This window comes from Macrotis lagotis, chromosome 4 (assembly GCF_037893015.1).
Source record: "Macrotis lagotis isolate mMagLag1 chromosome 4, bilby.v1.9.chrom.fasta, whole genome shotgun sequence".
NCBI classification, from domain to species: domain Eukaryota; kingdom Metazoa; phylum Chordata; class Mammalia; order Peramelemorphia; family Peramelidae; genus Macrotis; species Macrotis lagotis.
Genome location: NC_133661.1, coordinates 152902238 through 152917759, shown reverse-complemented (window position 1 = coordinate 152917759; position 15522 = coordinate 152902238). Strand labels below are relative to the sequence as shown.

The following is a 15522-nucleotide window of genomic DNA, read 5'->3' as shown; positions in this document are numbered from 1 at the left end:
TTTATATACCTATATGTCCATTCCAGAGGCCCATCCCCTATAACCAAAAATTTTTAAGAGGAAAATTTTCAACAAAACCACTATTTAAAAAAAAAAAACCTTTGACATTATAAGCAGTGTCCCATCTGGGTTTGGGTGTCAGAAGGTGCTTTGGGTCCAAATTTGACCACTATAATCTCATAGTATTTTTTTTTGTACTTCCGTTTTCTTATAGTAAAGTATATCACTTTGCATCATTTCATGTTTTCCCATGCTCCTCCATAATCAATATTCATTTCTTACAGCACAGTAATGTTCTATTACATTCTGTTACAAGCATGTATTAAGCACCTACCATGGGCCAGGCACTGTGCTAAGATTCAAAGGAAAGCAAATAGTTATTGCTCTCTAGTAGTTCCGAGTCTAATGGCGAAGACAAAGTGCAAATAATTACATACAAAAAAAAAAAGATATATAAAAGATATATTGGGAATAATCACAGAGGGAAGGAACTAAAAATATGGAGGACTAGGAAAGGTTTCTTGGGGAACATGGGACTTAAGCTGAGACTTGAAAGAAACCAGGGAAAGGTAGAGATGAGGAGGGAGAGAGTTCTACATATTGGGTGGAGTTGGGAATAGTCAGTGTAAATGTATAATCAGGAGATGGAATATCTGTACAAGAAACAGCAAGGAGGACAAGTGGCCCTTGGTGAAAGTGTACATGGTAGAGATGATGGTATAAGAAAACTGAAAAGGAAGAAGGGTCAGGTTATGAAGGACCAAATATTAAGAAATTACTGGGGATTTATTGAAGAGGAAGGTGAAATAGTCAGTATATGCTTTAGGCAGATCAGTTTCAGAGAGCTGAGTGGAAGATGGACTAGAGCGGGAGAGATTATGGTATAAGAAAACTGAAAAGGAAGAAGGGTCAGTCCAGGCATGAAATGAGGGCCTGTACCGGGGTGGTATATGAGAGATGTTACCAATGTGGAAACGATCAGACTTGGCAACCAAGAATATGAGATTCAAGTAAGGATAACGCCTATGCGCTAAGTCTGGGTGACTGGGAGAAGGGTGGTACTGGGGAAGCTGGGAAGAATGAGAGCTGGTGAGAAAGTTGTAGACATGCTGGGTTGTCTGTGAGATCTCTAGTTAGAGATGGCCGATCGGGAAGTGGAGATAGGAGACGCGAGGCTGGGGAGGGGTCAGAGCTGGACAAATGGATCCGAGAAGCGTCTTCGTAGGGACAAGGAAAGCCTGGGAGCTGAGGAGATGGCCGCGTCCAGTAGTATAGAGGGAGGAGAGGAGAGGGCCCAGGACAGTCTTAGCGGTCACTCGTGGTTAGTGGACCTCACCTGAAATGAGGCAGCAATAGAGACCGGCGGGGGGCGGCTAGGTGGTGCAGCGGGTAGAGCACCGGCCCTGGAGTCAGGAGGACCTGGGTTCAAGTCCGGCCTCAGACACTTAATAATGACCTAGCCGTGCGACTGCTTAACCCCATTGCCTTGTTAAAAAAAAAAAAAAGACTGAGATGGAGCCGGCAGGAGGCCGCGGGGTCAGGCAGGGACTGAAGAAAAAACCATTCCCTTTAGCGATTCGGATCTTGGGTAACGGGGGCGACCCCGTCCTCCGCTTTTGCACAGCGCCTGCAGCTGCGCGGGGTCCCCGGCGCCCGTGGGCCGCGGCCCTCGGGGGCAGGAGCGCGGGGCGCCCGGCGGAGGCCCCGCCCACAGCGAGGCCCCGCCCCCGTCGCCACGGAGACCGAGGCCGCCCCGCGCGGCCTGCCGCCTCACTTCCGGCGCGGCCCCGCCCCCGGCCCCGCCTCCGGAAGCGGCGCGGCCGGCGGCCGGACTGTTGGGTGCGGAGCGGCCCGTCCCGCCCCGCCCGTCGGCTCGGCCTCGGGAACGTTCGCCGCGGCCTGGGCCCCGGAGGAGCCGGGCTGGGGACGCCCCGGGGGCAGGCAGGCGGGCCCGCGGCGGGGAGGGGCCTCGGGCCGCGTCCTTAGTGCGAGGCAGCCGGCGCCGGAGTCCGGAGGGCCCGGGTTCGAGTCCCGCTTCCGACAGCCCGGGCCGCGGAGCCCCGCGGGCCGCGCGACTCGGAGGAGCGTAAGTGGCGGGCGGCGGCGGGGGAGCCTCGGGAGGAGCCGGGGGCGCAGCCTGGGGGCCGCACAGGCCCTCGGTGCCGGCCTCTCGTTTGTCGTGATTTTCCCCCCAGAACGTTTCCCTTCCTCGAGCTCCTAGAAGGCCGCCCGGCGCCCCGCCGCCCCCGGGAGGTCCGTGGCGCGCGGAGCCCGAGGCCACGGCGGCGGGGCGGGCACCAGGCCCGTGGCTTCTGTCACGCCCGCGCCCCGCGTGGTCCTACCCCAGCCTGCCCGTGAGCCCGAAGCCCCCGCGAATGCCATTCGTTACGGAGCGGCCGGGACCGAGAAATCCGGGACTAAAGGCACAGTTCGGCCGGTCCCCGACACAGAAAGCCCTAGGTGGGGCCGGGGCCGGGGCCGGGGCCGGGGCCGGGGCCGGGGCCGGGGCCGGGCCGGGGCCAGTGCCAGTGCCAGTGCCAGTCAGTGCGGAGCTGTGAAAGAATTCCCCCGGCCCGCCCCCTTGGCTTAAACGTAACCGCTCTGGGATTTGTACTCAGAGGATTAGACCTAACCAGCTTGGGCAGATTGTTCACCTTCCTTTGCCAAATAGTTTATCCCTCCTGTGAACTGGGAAATTTAAACCCCCTCTAAAGGGACAAAAAGGAATCTAGGAGAACAAACTTTCCTTTAGTACCCAGCTGTTTTCTCTCTCAGCTGTGAGGCTTTTTCACTTAGCAGTCAGTCAACACTTGGTATCCCCTTCTACCTTTCATGTGTTGCCAGACCAGCGCAAGTGCTAAATAAACATCACTTGTCTTGGGCAGTAATTCAGTCCCCCGGCAAGTGAAATCAGTAAGTCTTCGGCATCCACAGTTACAAAAGGAAATTTTTTTTCTACATTACTGAGAAAGATTGGTAAGAAACCTCTTTTATAATATATGTATTTATATAATTAAAATGATTTGCTGTGGGAAAAAGTTAAGGATAGATATAAGTTGTGTGAATATATATATATACAATGTATTTCTGCATTTTGTATTCTTCTATTTATACTTTGTAGTTCTAAACTTAAGAGTTCATTTTGCTGTCAGTTTGCTGATTAGGAAAACTTTCCTAAACAAGATTAGAATGTCGCCTTCTCGGAAAAGACAATTTATTTGAATTTAGCCATGGAATTTTAAATTCATTGTAAACTCAGATTTTTTTTTTAAAACAACAGTAGTTTGAATCCATATAGATAAAAATATTCCTAATTAGTGTGCCAGATGCCTTAATGTTGATAAAAATCACTACCAAAAGGATAAAAGATTGTAGTTAATTCAGTGGATGGATATTTTTCACCCATTAAATATGCATTTTTAAGAATTAGAAATGAATGAATCCAAAAAGATTTTTTCTTAATACAAATTTCTAATGGCCACATTTATGCATGAGATAACCTCTTTGGGTTTTTTGTTTTTGCAAAATTGTTCTTGTCCTGTCCTAAGTGATTTACTTTAAAAATATCCCTTGAGATCAAATTGAGATGGCAATCTAGTACATAGACTGAAAATGAAATATTAATGTAGGAATATCCAGTTTTAAATTAATATTTTGTTAATAGAACCCCTAAAGTAATACTTAAAACATAGCATATAATTTATGAAAGCACACTACTCAAATGCCTGGTTTTTCTGCAGGCAGTTCAGTTCCAGATCACTCTGTGGTTATAGACTTTGGGTTGAAAAGAATTTCTACTCAGTTTGATGTGTAGCAAGTTCCCCAGATCTAGGTTCCCCACAGTCCAAAGATCCCACAGGTTATAAGACCCATCTTCCCAGGTTCTTAATTGACTTATGCAGTTGGAGAACAACATAGAAGAAAATATTTATTTGCAAACTCTCTTGAGCATGGGTTACATAGTTGTACAGATGTTGATACTGAACTGAAATAGAACACTTCCTTTGATTGTATCTGAAACTTCCTCCAGATGATGAACCTGGTGAAGGTGCTAACTAATTAATTAGAACATAAAACCAATAACTATTTCAGTTTTCATTGTGGGCCTATGAAGAATAAGATTCTCATAAGGCTGGCTAACCTGACTAAATATTAAAGAAGAATAGTGTAGAAAGAATCTTAGAAATGTGGTCTGACCTTATATTACAAATGAGAAAACTAACCATCAGAGAGATGGAATTACTTACCCAGGTGACAGTTGTAAAGCCAGGACTCTCATTGGTAGATTTATTTCAGTATTTCATAGAGTCTGCAGGTTTTTAGTGTGAATATTCCCTCTACTAACAGATTAATCACTAAATGGTTGGAGCTGATCTTCTCTGAATAGGGCTGACTTGACCTGTAGACCTCTGCTCAGTCTTTCCAAATCACTAGTACCTGCCAGAGATTACACTCCCCAACATGTGAGTGTGGAGATTTCACCCCATCATGAGGCATCAAAGTAGGATTTCTTTGGTGAAAAAAGAATGCAAAGTTTTACATAATGTTTCTCTTTTGCTAATTGTGACCGTTTTGTGGGTCTGTTATGATGCCATAGTTGTTCTCAGTGTTAGTGGCAAGACTTTTAATCATCACATTAGACATTTAGTTAACTATCATGTATTGCTTGCCATGTGCCAGGTGTTTTGTTAAGTTCTGGGATACAAAGAAAAGCAGAAGATGGGTCCTGCCCTCCAAGAACTGACCATCTAGTGAAGGAGACAACATGAAAGAACTGTGTACAAACAGGCAACATACAAGATGAATTAGTGATGAGGTACAGCACAGAGATTAAGAACTGAGAAAACCTTCATGGAGAAGATGGGACAGTAGTATGTAGGAGGCAACATTAAACAAAAGAAAAGACAGTGGATACAAAGTCAGGTTCTGGGTTTAAATCCTGTCTTTGACATTATTACTGGGTGACTTTATGCAAATCACTTACTTTCTCTAGGTCTCAGTTCCCTCATGTTTAAAAATGGAGGGGTTCAGCTGGGTCACCACTGTGGTGTCCTTTTCTGTCTCTGAATCTATGACCCTACAATGTGTTTCTTTCAAGTAATATGAAACCCTGGAGGGTCATGTAGGACTATATATGCCATTTGGTGACCATTTGAACACCTCTGTTCCTGGGTACTTTATTTAAAAAGTTTATGGTATCTGATAAAAATTATCCCATCAGGTGATGATCAACTTTAATGGACTTGCTCATTCCATCAGTGCAACAATCTGGGACAATTTGGGGCTATCTGCGATGGAGAATGCCATCTGTATCCAGAGGAAGAATTGTGGAACAAAAAATTGTTTGAACAAACACCAAAGACTGTTACCTTTAATTTAGGGGGGAAAAAAACCCCATTATCTTATTATGTAATTTTGCTATCTCTTACACTTTATTTTTCTTCCTTAAGGATATGATTTCTCTCTCATCACATTCAATTTACATCAGTCTAGACCATGGAAATAATGTAAAGGCTAACAGACTACCTTCTGTGGGGGCTGGGGAGAAGGAAGCAAGATTAGGGGAAAAATTGTAAACTCAAAATAAAAATCTTTCTTAAAAAATAATCCCATCATTACATACTTAGTAAAATTAGTTTTAAAATGCTTTTATCACATGTTTATCTTAGACTGAATCATTAAAATTAGAAAGGCAACATCCTGACAAAGTCAGGAGACTGGCTTCTAGCCCTCATATTGCCGGTAATTAGTTGTATGACCTTGAGCCAAAACCACTGAGTCTCTTGGAACTTCAGTTTCCTTATCTGGAAAAATGAGGAAATTGGACAAGATGCTCTCTTAAGATCCTTTCCAATTGAAATCCTGTGACCAGACGTTTTCTAAGGCACTTTCTACCTCTAACAATGTTATGTTTGTAATTAGACAACAGTGTGTTCTTTAAAGCAAAAAAAAAAGTGAATTAACAAGGTGTAGCATAGCTCTAATCCTCTTGCCTAAAATATTATTTATGAGAATAGTAATAGCTATTGTGTTTAGTTTTTGTATAAACATGAATTCTTGATATAAAGCATCACGTGTTTTTATTTCAGGGTTCACAGCTGTTTCAGCAGATCATGGGAGAGATTAAAGTCTCTCCTGATTATAACTGGTTCAGGAGTACAGTTCCCCTTAAAAAGGTATGTGTGATTTTGCTCTATCTCTTTTAAATCTTTCCCCCTCCCAAATTCTTAGAATGATGCTTTGCATATAGTAAGCATTTAATAATTATCTTTTGAATTGTTTACCAAGTCCTGGTTTGGAATTTTTTGTCATTTAGAAGCCATGCCAGTGTAGCCTGCCTCATTGCCACTCTTGCTAAGTACTGTGGCTTTATTGTTCAGCAAAAAGGTTACATGATCTGAATTACAGTTATATTTTGAGGTTGATTGAAGGTGCAGATAACTGACCTCTTTATTTTCTAAACACATTTTTTTAGTAGTAAGCCCCTGCTGTTCTTATGCTTATCTAATTACATGTTCATGCACATAACATTTGGTTATTTTAAATAGTTTCTTGTAAACTGATATATCTTTTAATATAGAAAACATGGATCATATCAGAATTCCATAAGTATGATGAAAAAATCTTATCATGAAGCACTTACCTCTTCCCCAGATTCTTTGGTAATATTCTGGGTCAAAACTGTCTCCTGTTTTTTCACATTTTATTAAATGGTACATTTTCTCACTACAGCAAAATGGGATGTCATATTTGATCCCAAGACCAATGTATGCAGCTTTTGGAAGAATTTTTAACTATGATGATTTAAAAGTCTTAAACTCTTTTAAAAATTGTTTAGTTATTGATTTTCGGTCCCAAAAATAATCTTTGAAAATGATTCACTAATAATATTGGGGAAAAAGAGCCTCTTAAGTTACAAAGTATATGCCAAGTTGAAACTTTCACAGAAGTGCCAACATGTAATATACTTAAGATGTTATACTGTGGGCCGGCTAGGTGGTGTAGTGGATAAAGCACCGGCCTTGGAGTCAGGAGTACCTGGGTTCAAATCCAGTCTCAGACACTTAATAATTACCTAGCTGTGTGGCCTTGGGCAAGCCACTTAACCCCATTTGCCTTGCAAAAACCTTAGAAAAAAAATGTTATACTGTGCATATGTATTATATTTTGCCTTTATTATAACAAATTATATTATAGTCATAGTTATGGTTTATTGTCAAATGAAGATGACATAGGCTTATGGTAATTACAAAATAATTTTCCATACTGAAAATCAGAGGTACATTTCTCTAATTCATCAACCTATAGGTTTTATTGTCTCAGGGCAAATAGCTTTAGAAGGCATTCTCTCTCTCTCTCTCTCTTCCTTATTGTGTTCAAACTTCTTATTTCTAACTACTCCCCAACCCTCCTCTTTTCCCTGGACCCTTTGGAGGTCAACGTGTATGTTCTCATTTCTTGTCCACCAGACTCCACTCAAGCTCACTAGAAGAAAAAAAGTCAGAATTGTGTGATGCAACTTTTCAGTAGTCTTTTTTTCTTAGTATATGTAGACATAAAGGATATAATTTGAAACAACTAGTGCTTCCTTTAGTGACTTCCTGTTGCTCATAAAGTACAACCTCTTTAGCCTAACATTTAAGGCCTTTCATAATCTGACTCCAGGATATCTTTTCTTGGTCTGTATAACTCTTCTTAGGCAGTATTTTGCCAGTCATTCTGGACCATTAACTGTTTCCTGTTCTCATTCTGTATTCTCCTGTCTCAGTATATTCATGCAGACCATTTCCCTTGCTTGGAACCCATCCCCTCATATTTATCCACCTTTTGAGGTGCTTTTCTTTCTTCCAGGCTTCTCAATTCAAAGTCATCTTTCCCTCTGAAAAGACTTTTCATTTTTATTTTCCCAGATCCTAGCTCAGGGCTTTAATAAATGTCTGTTGAATTGAATTAAATTAAATTTTTTGGGAGTTCCATAAAATTATTCAATTTGATAAACATTTGTTAAACATCCACTAGATTTAATGGTATAATTATCTCCAATTACCAGAACACTTAGGATAGAGTTCATGACTAGTTTGCTTAAGAATTTATGATAGACATTTAATGTCAGTAGATAATATGAACCACCAGTTCTCTTTTTCTCTAAGCATTTTAATGAATCTCCTAAAAAAGGTGAAGTGAAAGTGAATATTATGAAATGGTATGAGCTATATGAAAGACCATGTTTTTTTGGATGTGGTTTTTATGTTGGTTCCATACCATTTTATTGATCCCCCTAAATTTGTGTCCTTGGAAAAAATCTCCTGGATCATATATTTCTAGAGTGTAAACTTTTAGACTGCAGTGCTATGTCCTATAAGATACCTTGGGACAGTCTTCATTTTCAGTGGAAGAGAGCAGGACTTTATTCTAAAAAAAAAAAAATGTGCTGAAGGCTGGGGTAGTATATAACCACATGAGTAGAAGCACAAGTATGATAACTGTAGCTCTGCTCAGTACAGTGGCCAGGAAAGCTTGTGTGGCCTCTTGCCACAGACTTTTTCTTTGTTTTGCTGGCACAAGCTGAACTGACCCTTTTAGTTAAGCAATGTTGTTCTAAGTTCTGTTATTTTTTTCTTATAAAAACAAGATAAAATTTTATTTTCAACAACAAGGGAATTCTTCAAGCAGAAACTGAAGGAATATTTCTCAGATGTTGTAGAGGGAATTCTTGACCAAACCCACCCTGAGGTTTGTAAAAGCCATTCCAGTACCTTTTCCAAGGCTAAAATATAGAATACACACAAAAAGTGAATCAAACAAGCAGAATTTGACTCTTTTCCCCCCTTAATCTATGACTAGTACAGGCACCAATATTTCCTTCAAACAACCCATCCCCAACTGATTATAAATTTATAAATGACCATTTGTAATTCTAGGCTAAATGTTTCATCTTGGTCCTCTATGAGAAAGCCCCAAGGTCACAAAAGTTAATCCTTCTTCCCTCCCTTGTGATTCATTTCTATTAGCAGAACTCTTGTCCCAGAGCAAATCTCAAACAACTTCTGAGCCTCATCCCCATAAGCTATCAAATTTCTTCTTATGCTATTAACTGCCTGTTTTTACAATAGAGGCCCAGTGGTAGCAGAGGCCCTTGTTTTAGCTACTGACTTTAACCAACTCCCAGGCTGAAAATAGTGAAGGAGTCTGCAATTCCTGCCTTCCTTCCTCCCTGCTCTACTACCTCCCCATCCCTCATGAACGCATATACACAAAGGGTCACCCAGCCTTGGTTTGCTACAAAACAGATGTAATTCATCTTTACAAAATAGATTTCTTCACTTTGCCTTTATTGCAGTTGGGAATTTGGTTAACATTAACACTACTGAAAAGTAAATTCTTTGGAGAAATACAAAGCCATCTTTTACAGTTTTATAGTTAATCTATATTAACTGTGAAGAAAACAAAAGATACCAGCTTAGCTATTACAAATGAGAATTTTGCTTTTATGGTCTGGATCTCCTAGTTTTATCTTTTAGCAGGACAATGATATTAATATTGTCAGTGACATTCTACTTCTGTAAAATAAGAGCTATTTGAAAATTAAATTCATTGTAACAGTCCTCATATTTTTCTTTAACTTTTTTTTTCAGATTATAGTAGATGATGATGATAGTAAAGTATGGTCACTCTATGATGCTGGCCCCAGAAGTATCAGATGTCCCCTCATATTTCTTCCCCCTGTAAGTGGAACTGCAGATGTGTTTTTCCGACAGATTTTGGCATTGACTGGATGGGGTTACAGAGTTATAGCAGTGAGTATTGTTGGCCTTTACATTAAGGAATTGGGTTTTTCTTTTTCTGCTCTCATTTCAGACCAGTTATAAAAGCAAGGCTCCATAGTTGATTTCTCAGTAAGAGAGAAGTTGTTTTGAGAAACTTAAAAAAGCTGTCAACGTATTTGAAGAGAAGTAGCTGGTCTGCTCAGATGTATAATACACATATGACTGAAGGTCATATTATCATAGCCCCAAAGTCATGATTATATAGTTAGGGTCCAATGGCATCAGCATGTTTGTCGCCCTCTCTCAATTTAGTGACTCTTGTTCAAACCTTTTCTGGATAATGGAGAGACAGTGAGTGACTTGGATTTTAAATGACCTTTTGTGGAGCTATAGCCCAGATGTGAATTTGAGACCGCTTTTTCCTTTCAATTCCTGCTGTATAACTGACTATATTCCTGCCAGTGTGATTAAGTATAGAAAGTTTCAGTGTAAAGTAGGGAATTGAAATCAAAGCCAATGCCCTCTTCTGATAACTGAAAGTTTACTATATTTCTATTATGTCTCTATAATCTTAGAAGAGTATAAATTACTTAGACTTTTCTTTATCTGCTGTCAATTTGTGATTTTTTTTTCCCTTTTCTTTGGAATTATGCCTAAATGAAAAACCTAAATCTTATTAGTTATAGCGACATTAAGCTATATATTAACTATGTAGATATATATTAGCTAGTTTCTCTGGGTTTTAGCTTATTGACTTGACTGCTTTGATATAATAGCTAGATGGACTTTCAGTATATATTGGTCAGAATTCTCTTACTCTGTCTGTGCTCAAATCTTTTCTTTCATTGCCCAGAAAGGAAATTACTTTTTTTAAATTTCAAAACAATATTTCTAGGTCAGAACCCAGGTTCTTTCATTGTTCAGCTTTTCAAAACTTTTTTCTCCTCTTCACAAAATGGTGAAATTTCTAATTCTTTGAGGAATTTAATAAAAGTAGAATTTATTTTATAAAAGCCATAAATTGTGATTGATTCAGCTCAGTCTGATGTCATTTTAAAGACAAGATGAGCATAATTAATTTAGAACAGCCAACCATTGCAGCAGGGATTTGGAGATAAACTGCTCACTCTCAGGAATCTGTAGTTAATAACCTACATTTCCTCTCTTTTCTTCATCATCAGCAAATAGTAATTGACAGCGTTCTTGGTCCATGATGCTGTAGTTAGTTTCACAGATAAAAAGACTAGGACAGAATTACACAGTATGATGACTCAATACTAAAAAAGATAGGACATATTTTGTTTAAAAACTCCATAAATATATGTTGGGTCAAGAAAACACAATGGAAGCTATATGAAAGTAGCTATACAACCCTTATTTATTTTCAACCCTTTACCTAATAAAGGTTTTATTTTCAATTCTATTGATTCTTGTCTTAGAAGGAAATTTGACTTGAACAGAATCCAGATTTCTTTGAAAGAAAGATTCTATTCTTTCATTGCCCTCCCAATCTTTTGAGCATGTGGGATTAAAATTAATCTGCATTAAAATTGCCATTCATATAGTATTAGGAAACTCATGTTTATCTGTTCTTTAATAGCAACTTAATCTTGTTTTGTCCCAACTACATTATTTCTTTTAATTAAAAGAAATTATTGTCTTTTATTTTTATAGCTTTATTTCTAAATGTTTTCCTTCCCCCTTCTGCCTCAGAGCTTTAGCCAATTTTATTTCACACCCAGTGGAATCTCTACAAAGAAATGTAGTGTTGACTTTAATTTTTATTATATAACAGAATCAGTCTTAGATGAATTATGACATTAAGCTAAAAATTAAAATCTCATTGTTACAGATTTTCAGTCAGAAAAAAATCATCAAATGTAAATGCTATTGTATATTGAGATGTTTTCCAGTTGTACATGAATTAGGTTTCATTGTTCTAATACATTAATAGTCTATTTTTTAAATTCTTTATTACAGCTGCAGTATCCAGTTTATTGGGACCATCTTGAGTTCTGTGACGGATTCAGAAAACTATTAGATCATCTACAACTTGATAAAGTTAGTACATCCAAATTCTTAAATTAACATAATTTTAGTTTATCTTATATCAAGAAAGTATAGGCAAACCACGTAACCACCTAGTACCTCAGGTAATTATATAGGTTGCCTAACATTTGAAGATATATATTGGTTGAGAATGTTTTCTGATATGCAGCTTCCCATACCAGTGAAATCACAAGTTCAGACATGTGTATTCATTTCATGTAGTCTTTTCAAACCTGGTTTTATAGGTAGGTTATGTTACATTTCTTCCTGAGATATTTGTTTTTTTAAACTATATTTAAATCTAAACAAAAAACAGCTTGCATTTCTTATCTGATTAGGTAACTCAAGTGGCACAGAGTAGCCACAACTGATAAACTTAATTTTTGATTTTAAAATTAAATTTGGGGAGGGATTTCCTGAATTTTACTGCTATTTTTTGATAATTTATATTTGATTCAAATTAAGGTTCATCTTTTTGGGGCTTCTTTGGGAGGCTTTTTGGCGCAGAAGTTTGCTGAGTACACTCACAAATCTCCCAGAGTTCATTCCCTTATCCTCTGTAATTCCTTCAGTGACACCTCCATCTTTAACCAGACCTGGACTGCAAACAGGTAAGAGAATTAAACTAAAATTGTTATTTTACTTTATACTAAAATGCTACAGTTTTGGGGGAGTGAGGGAGAAGAAAAGATAATTGTATCTTACAGTCATGTTGCTCTTTTGTTGTTGTTCAGTCATTTCAGTTGTGTCCAACTCTTCATGACCCCATTTGGGGTTTTCTTGGCTAAGATACGGGAGTGGTTTGCCATTTCCTTCTCTAGCTTATTTTCCAGATGAGGAAACTGAGGCAAACAAGATTAAGTGACTGGGGGTGACTAGGTGGCGTAGTGGATAAAGCACCGGCCCTGAAGTCAGGAGTACCTGGGTTCAAATCCGGTCTCAGACACTTAATAATTACCTAGCTGTGTGGCCTTGGGCAAGCCACTTAACCCTGTTTGCCTTGCAAATAAAAAAAAGATTAAGTGACTTGCGCAAAGTCACACAGCTACTAAGTGTCTGAGGCCAGATTTGAATTCAAAAAGATGAATCTTCCTGACACTTTATCCACTGGGCCGCCTAGCTGCCTGTGGTCATGTTGTTGCCCCCCTTTAAAAGAAAGACAAAAACTTGGTTTTATTGGGGGGTGGGGTGGGGAAGAACCTAATGAACATTAGATTCTCTTCCAAATTTTGATGATACAAACACATTATTACGTACTTGTAACAAACATTAGTAAACTCTCCTTGATTCTACTTTTCCCTTCATATCACACCACTTTATGTATACATTTCCATCTTTCTATGTATCTGCATAAGTCACCTTGTTATTACTGATAGGCAGTTAGTATCCATTGTGTGGATGGATCCTTATTTCCTTAGCCATTCCCTTATTATGGGTCCCAAGGGCTATTGCCAGATTTTCACATTGTAAATTATGCCTCTGAAAATCCATATGCAGGTTTTGCTTTTTGTTGATGATATTCCTCATACTGGAAGAATCAGATCAATAGCTTTGTTGTTGCTGTTGAGGTGAGGCTGCACATTTTTTTAAATACCCAAGGACTTAAGTATAACTTTGTGATTGGTCTAGTTTTCAAGTTTCCTCATAAGGAAAACACTGTTGGCATATTTTTCACAATCCAGATAGCATTGTACTGTTAGTTTTGAAATATTTCTTTAAGTTATCCCAGCATAATCATTGTTTTATTTTCAGTACTTGACCAGGATCATCCTTAAAAATATCAAAGAGCAAACAGGAAAGAACAGGTTGTTGTTGGAGGGGATAATGTTGGCCCTGGTATAGAATGATCCCGTGGAAAAAGTCTTAGAGTCAGAGGGCCTGGCTCTAGGACTGGCACTGCCACTTACTTAGATGCATGACTCCCAGGCAAGTCAATTCACTTCCCTGGGCTTCACTGCTCAAATCTAAAATGGGGGTGATCACATTTGTAAAAATTCCCATAGAATTGTAGAGAGGAAACTATTTGGTCAATTTGAAAGCATTATTTCAACGTAAGTGATTATTCCTCTTCTCCCAAGGCTTTCTCAATTTCAGCATGAACCATTTTCTACTCATTGTAAAACAATTCTCAGCATAAGTGAGAAAGAATTAGTTTAAAACTATAAGATGGATGTTTGGTAATTATAAATGTTCACATCCACAGATTACTTTGGGAAATACATTTTTTCAGATCTCCAGGAGGCTCCTTTTCTTTGGAGCAGCACTTTGACAAATGGTGCTCTGACAACTTGAAAGGGTTATATTCCCAGAGCAATCAGTATTTTCAAAGGGAGTAACTTATTTACTGATATGATTAAGCTGAACTTGAAATGATCTTTATAAAGTTGTATCCAAGTGAAATCAGCAACTTATCTACCTATTTAAAGTGTTTTTAATTATTGCTCATAATTCTTTGAAATATTCACATTATGGTTTGTCAACAAAGAACAGACTGTTTTACTTCAGGATCCATAAGAAAGCTCATATGATGTTTACCAAAAGGCAAAAGAAAAAAGTGAATTTATTTTGCAAAATTGAGCTTAATTATATCAACAAAGGAAAAAGGACCCTAAAGAATCAGTAATTTCCCAAAACTGCTGTTGAGAACCAGAACTTAGAAAAATTTTTCAAACAGAAAAAAAAAAGAAAACATAGAAAGCAACTGAGAACCCCTCCTGACTTGTTTACAGTAAAATACTAGTATAGATTGTAGAGGCTTCATAGGGGTGATCTGCAGAATACTTAAGGCAAATCCCACTTCTCCATGATGTCTTTCTTGATTCTCCTCAATGCCTGAGTCCCCCTTCAAAAAATCACTTTTGTATTTTTCTGCCTGAAGTTATTGGTGTGAGTGTTGTCTTCGTAATAGGATGTAAACTCCTGGAAGGCAGTACTGTTCCATTTTTGTCTTTTCAACCCAAAAATCTAGTAAAATGCCCAGCACATGGTATACTGGTAATACCTGCTTATTGATTGATTAAATATGTGCTATTGGTGTACATACTTTGATATTGAGCTTACTTAGTTTGTGTTTGTGCATTGCAGTTTTTGGTTAATGCCAGCATTTATGCTCAAGAAAATAGTGCTTGGAAACTTTTCATCTGGTCCTGTGGATCCTGTCATGGCAGATGCCATTGATTTCATGGTTGATAGGGTAAGGGATTCTTACTGTTCTTGTTCTTTGCTATAGAATGCTCTCTGCCTGTGGCACAGCATTTCTAAAGCTGGGACTTTTTTAATGCATATAAAAGATGTTTATTAAACTTTGTAACTTTTTCATGCATTTGAAACAGGTATTACAAAATTGCCCAAGACTCCTTATTTATGAAATTTGTCTTTCATTCCATACTTCGTTGTTTCCTATTACTTTAGGAGATTGACTATCACCTCTTTTGTCATTACTAACTCATCTGCATAGACCTGACCAGTGGTAAATTTCAAGAAATATCATTATATTGCATTTAAAGTAAAGAAGCTTAGGAGAGTATTAACTCTAAAGGTTCATCAATATTCTTTGTGTGTTGCTTCCTTTGTCTGCACTAAATCCATTGAACATATTTAGTTTTCATTGACAGTTATAGTCTTCAGTGCCTGGAAGACTTATTCTCCTACTGGTGAAGGGAGTGCCAGTAGTTTTAGAATGGTTTGAAGGAGGCGACTATGAGTC

At 38.8% G+C, this 15522-nt stretch overlaps 1 protein-coding gene across 1 annotated transcript in view; it reads left to right on the top strand.

Annotated features, from left to right (window-relative positions):
• Nucleotides 1-1796: 1796 nt before the first annotated feature.
• The window catches only part of SPG21 (SPG21 abhydrolase domain containing, maspardin), a 28512-nt gene continuing 14786 nt past the window's right edge, over nt 1797-15522 (top strand). Inside the window, exons 1-6 of the mRNA XM_074234398.1 lie at nt 1797-2086; nt 6090-6176; nt 9636-9797; nt 11748-11828; nt 12282-12427; nt 14901-15009. Of these exons, the coding sequence (XP_074090499.1) occupies nt 6114-6176; nt 9636-9797; nt 11748-11828; nt 12282-12427; nt 14901-15009 (561 nt within the window). The 5' untranslated portion in view covers nt 1797-2086; nt 6090-6113. The remainder of the gene's footprint in view (nt 2087-6089; nt 6177-9635; nt 9798-11747; nt 11829-12281; nt 12428-14900; nt 15010-15522) is intronic.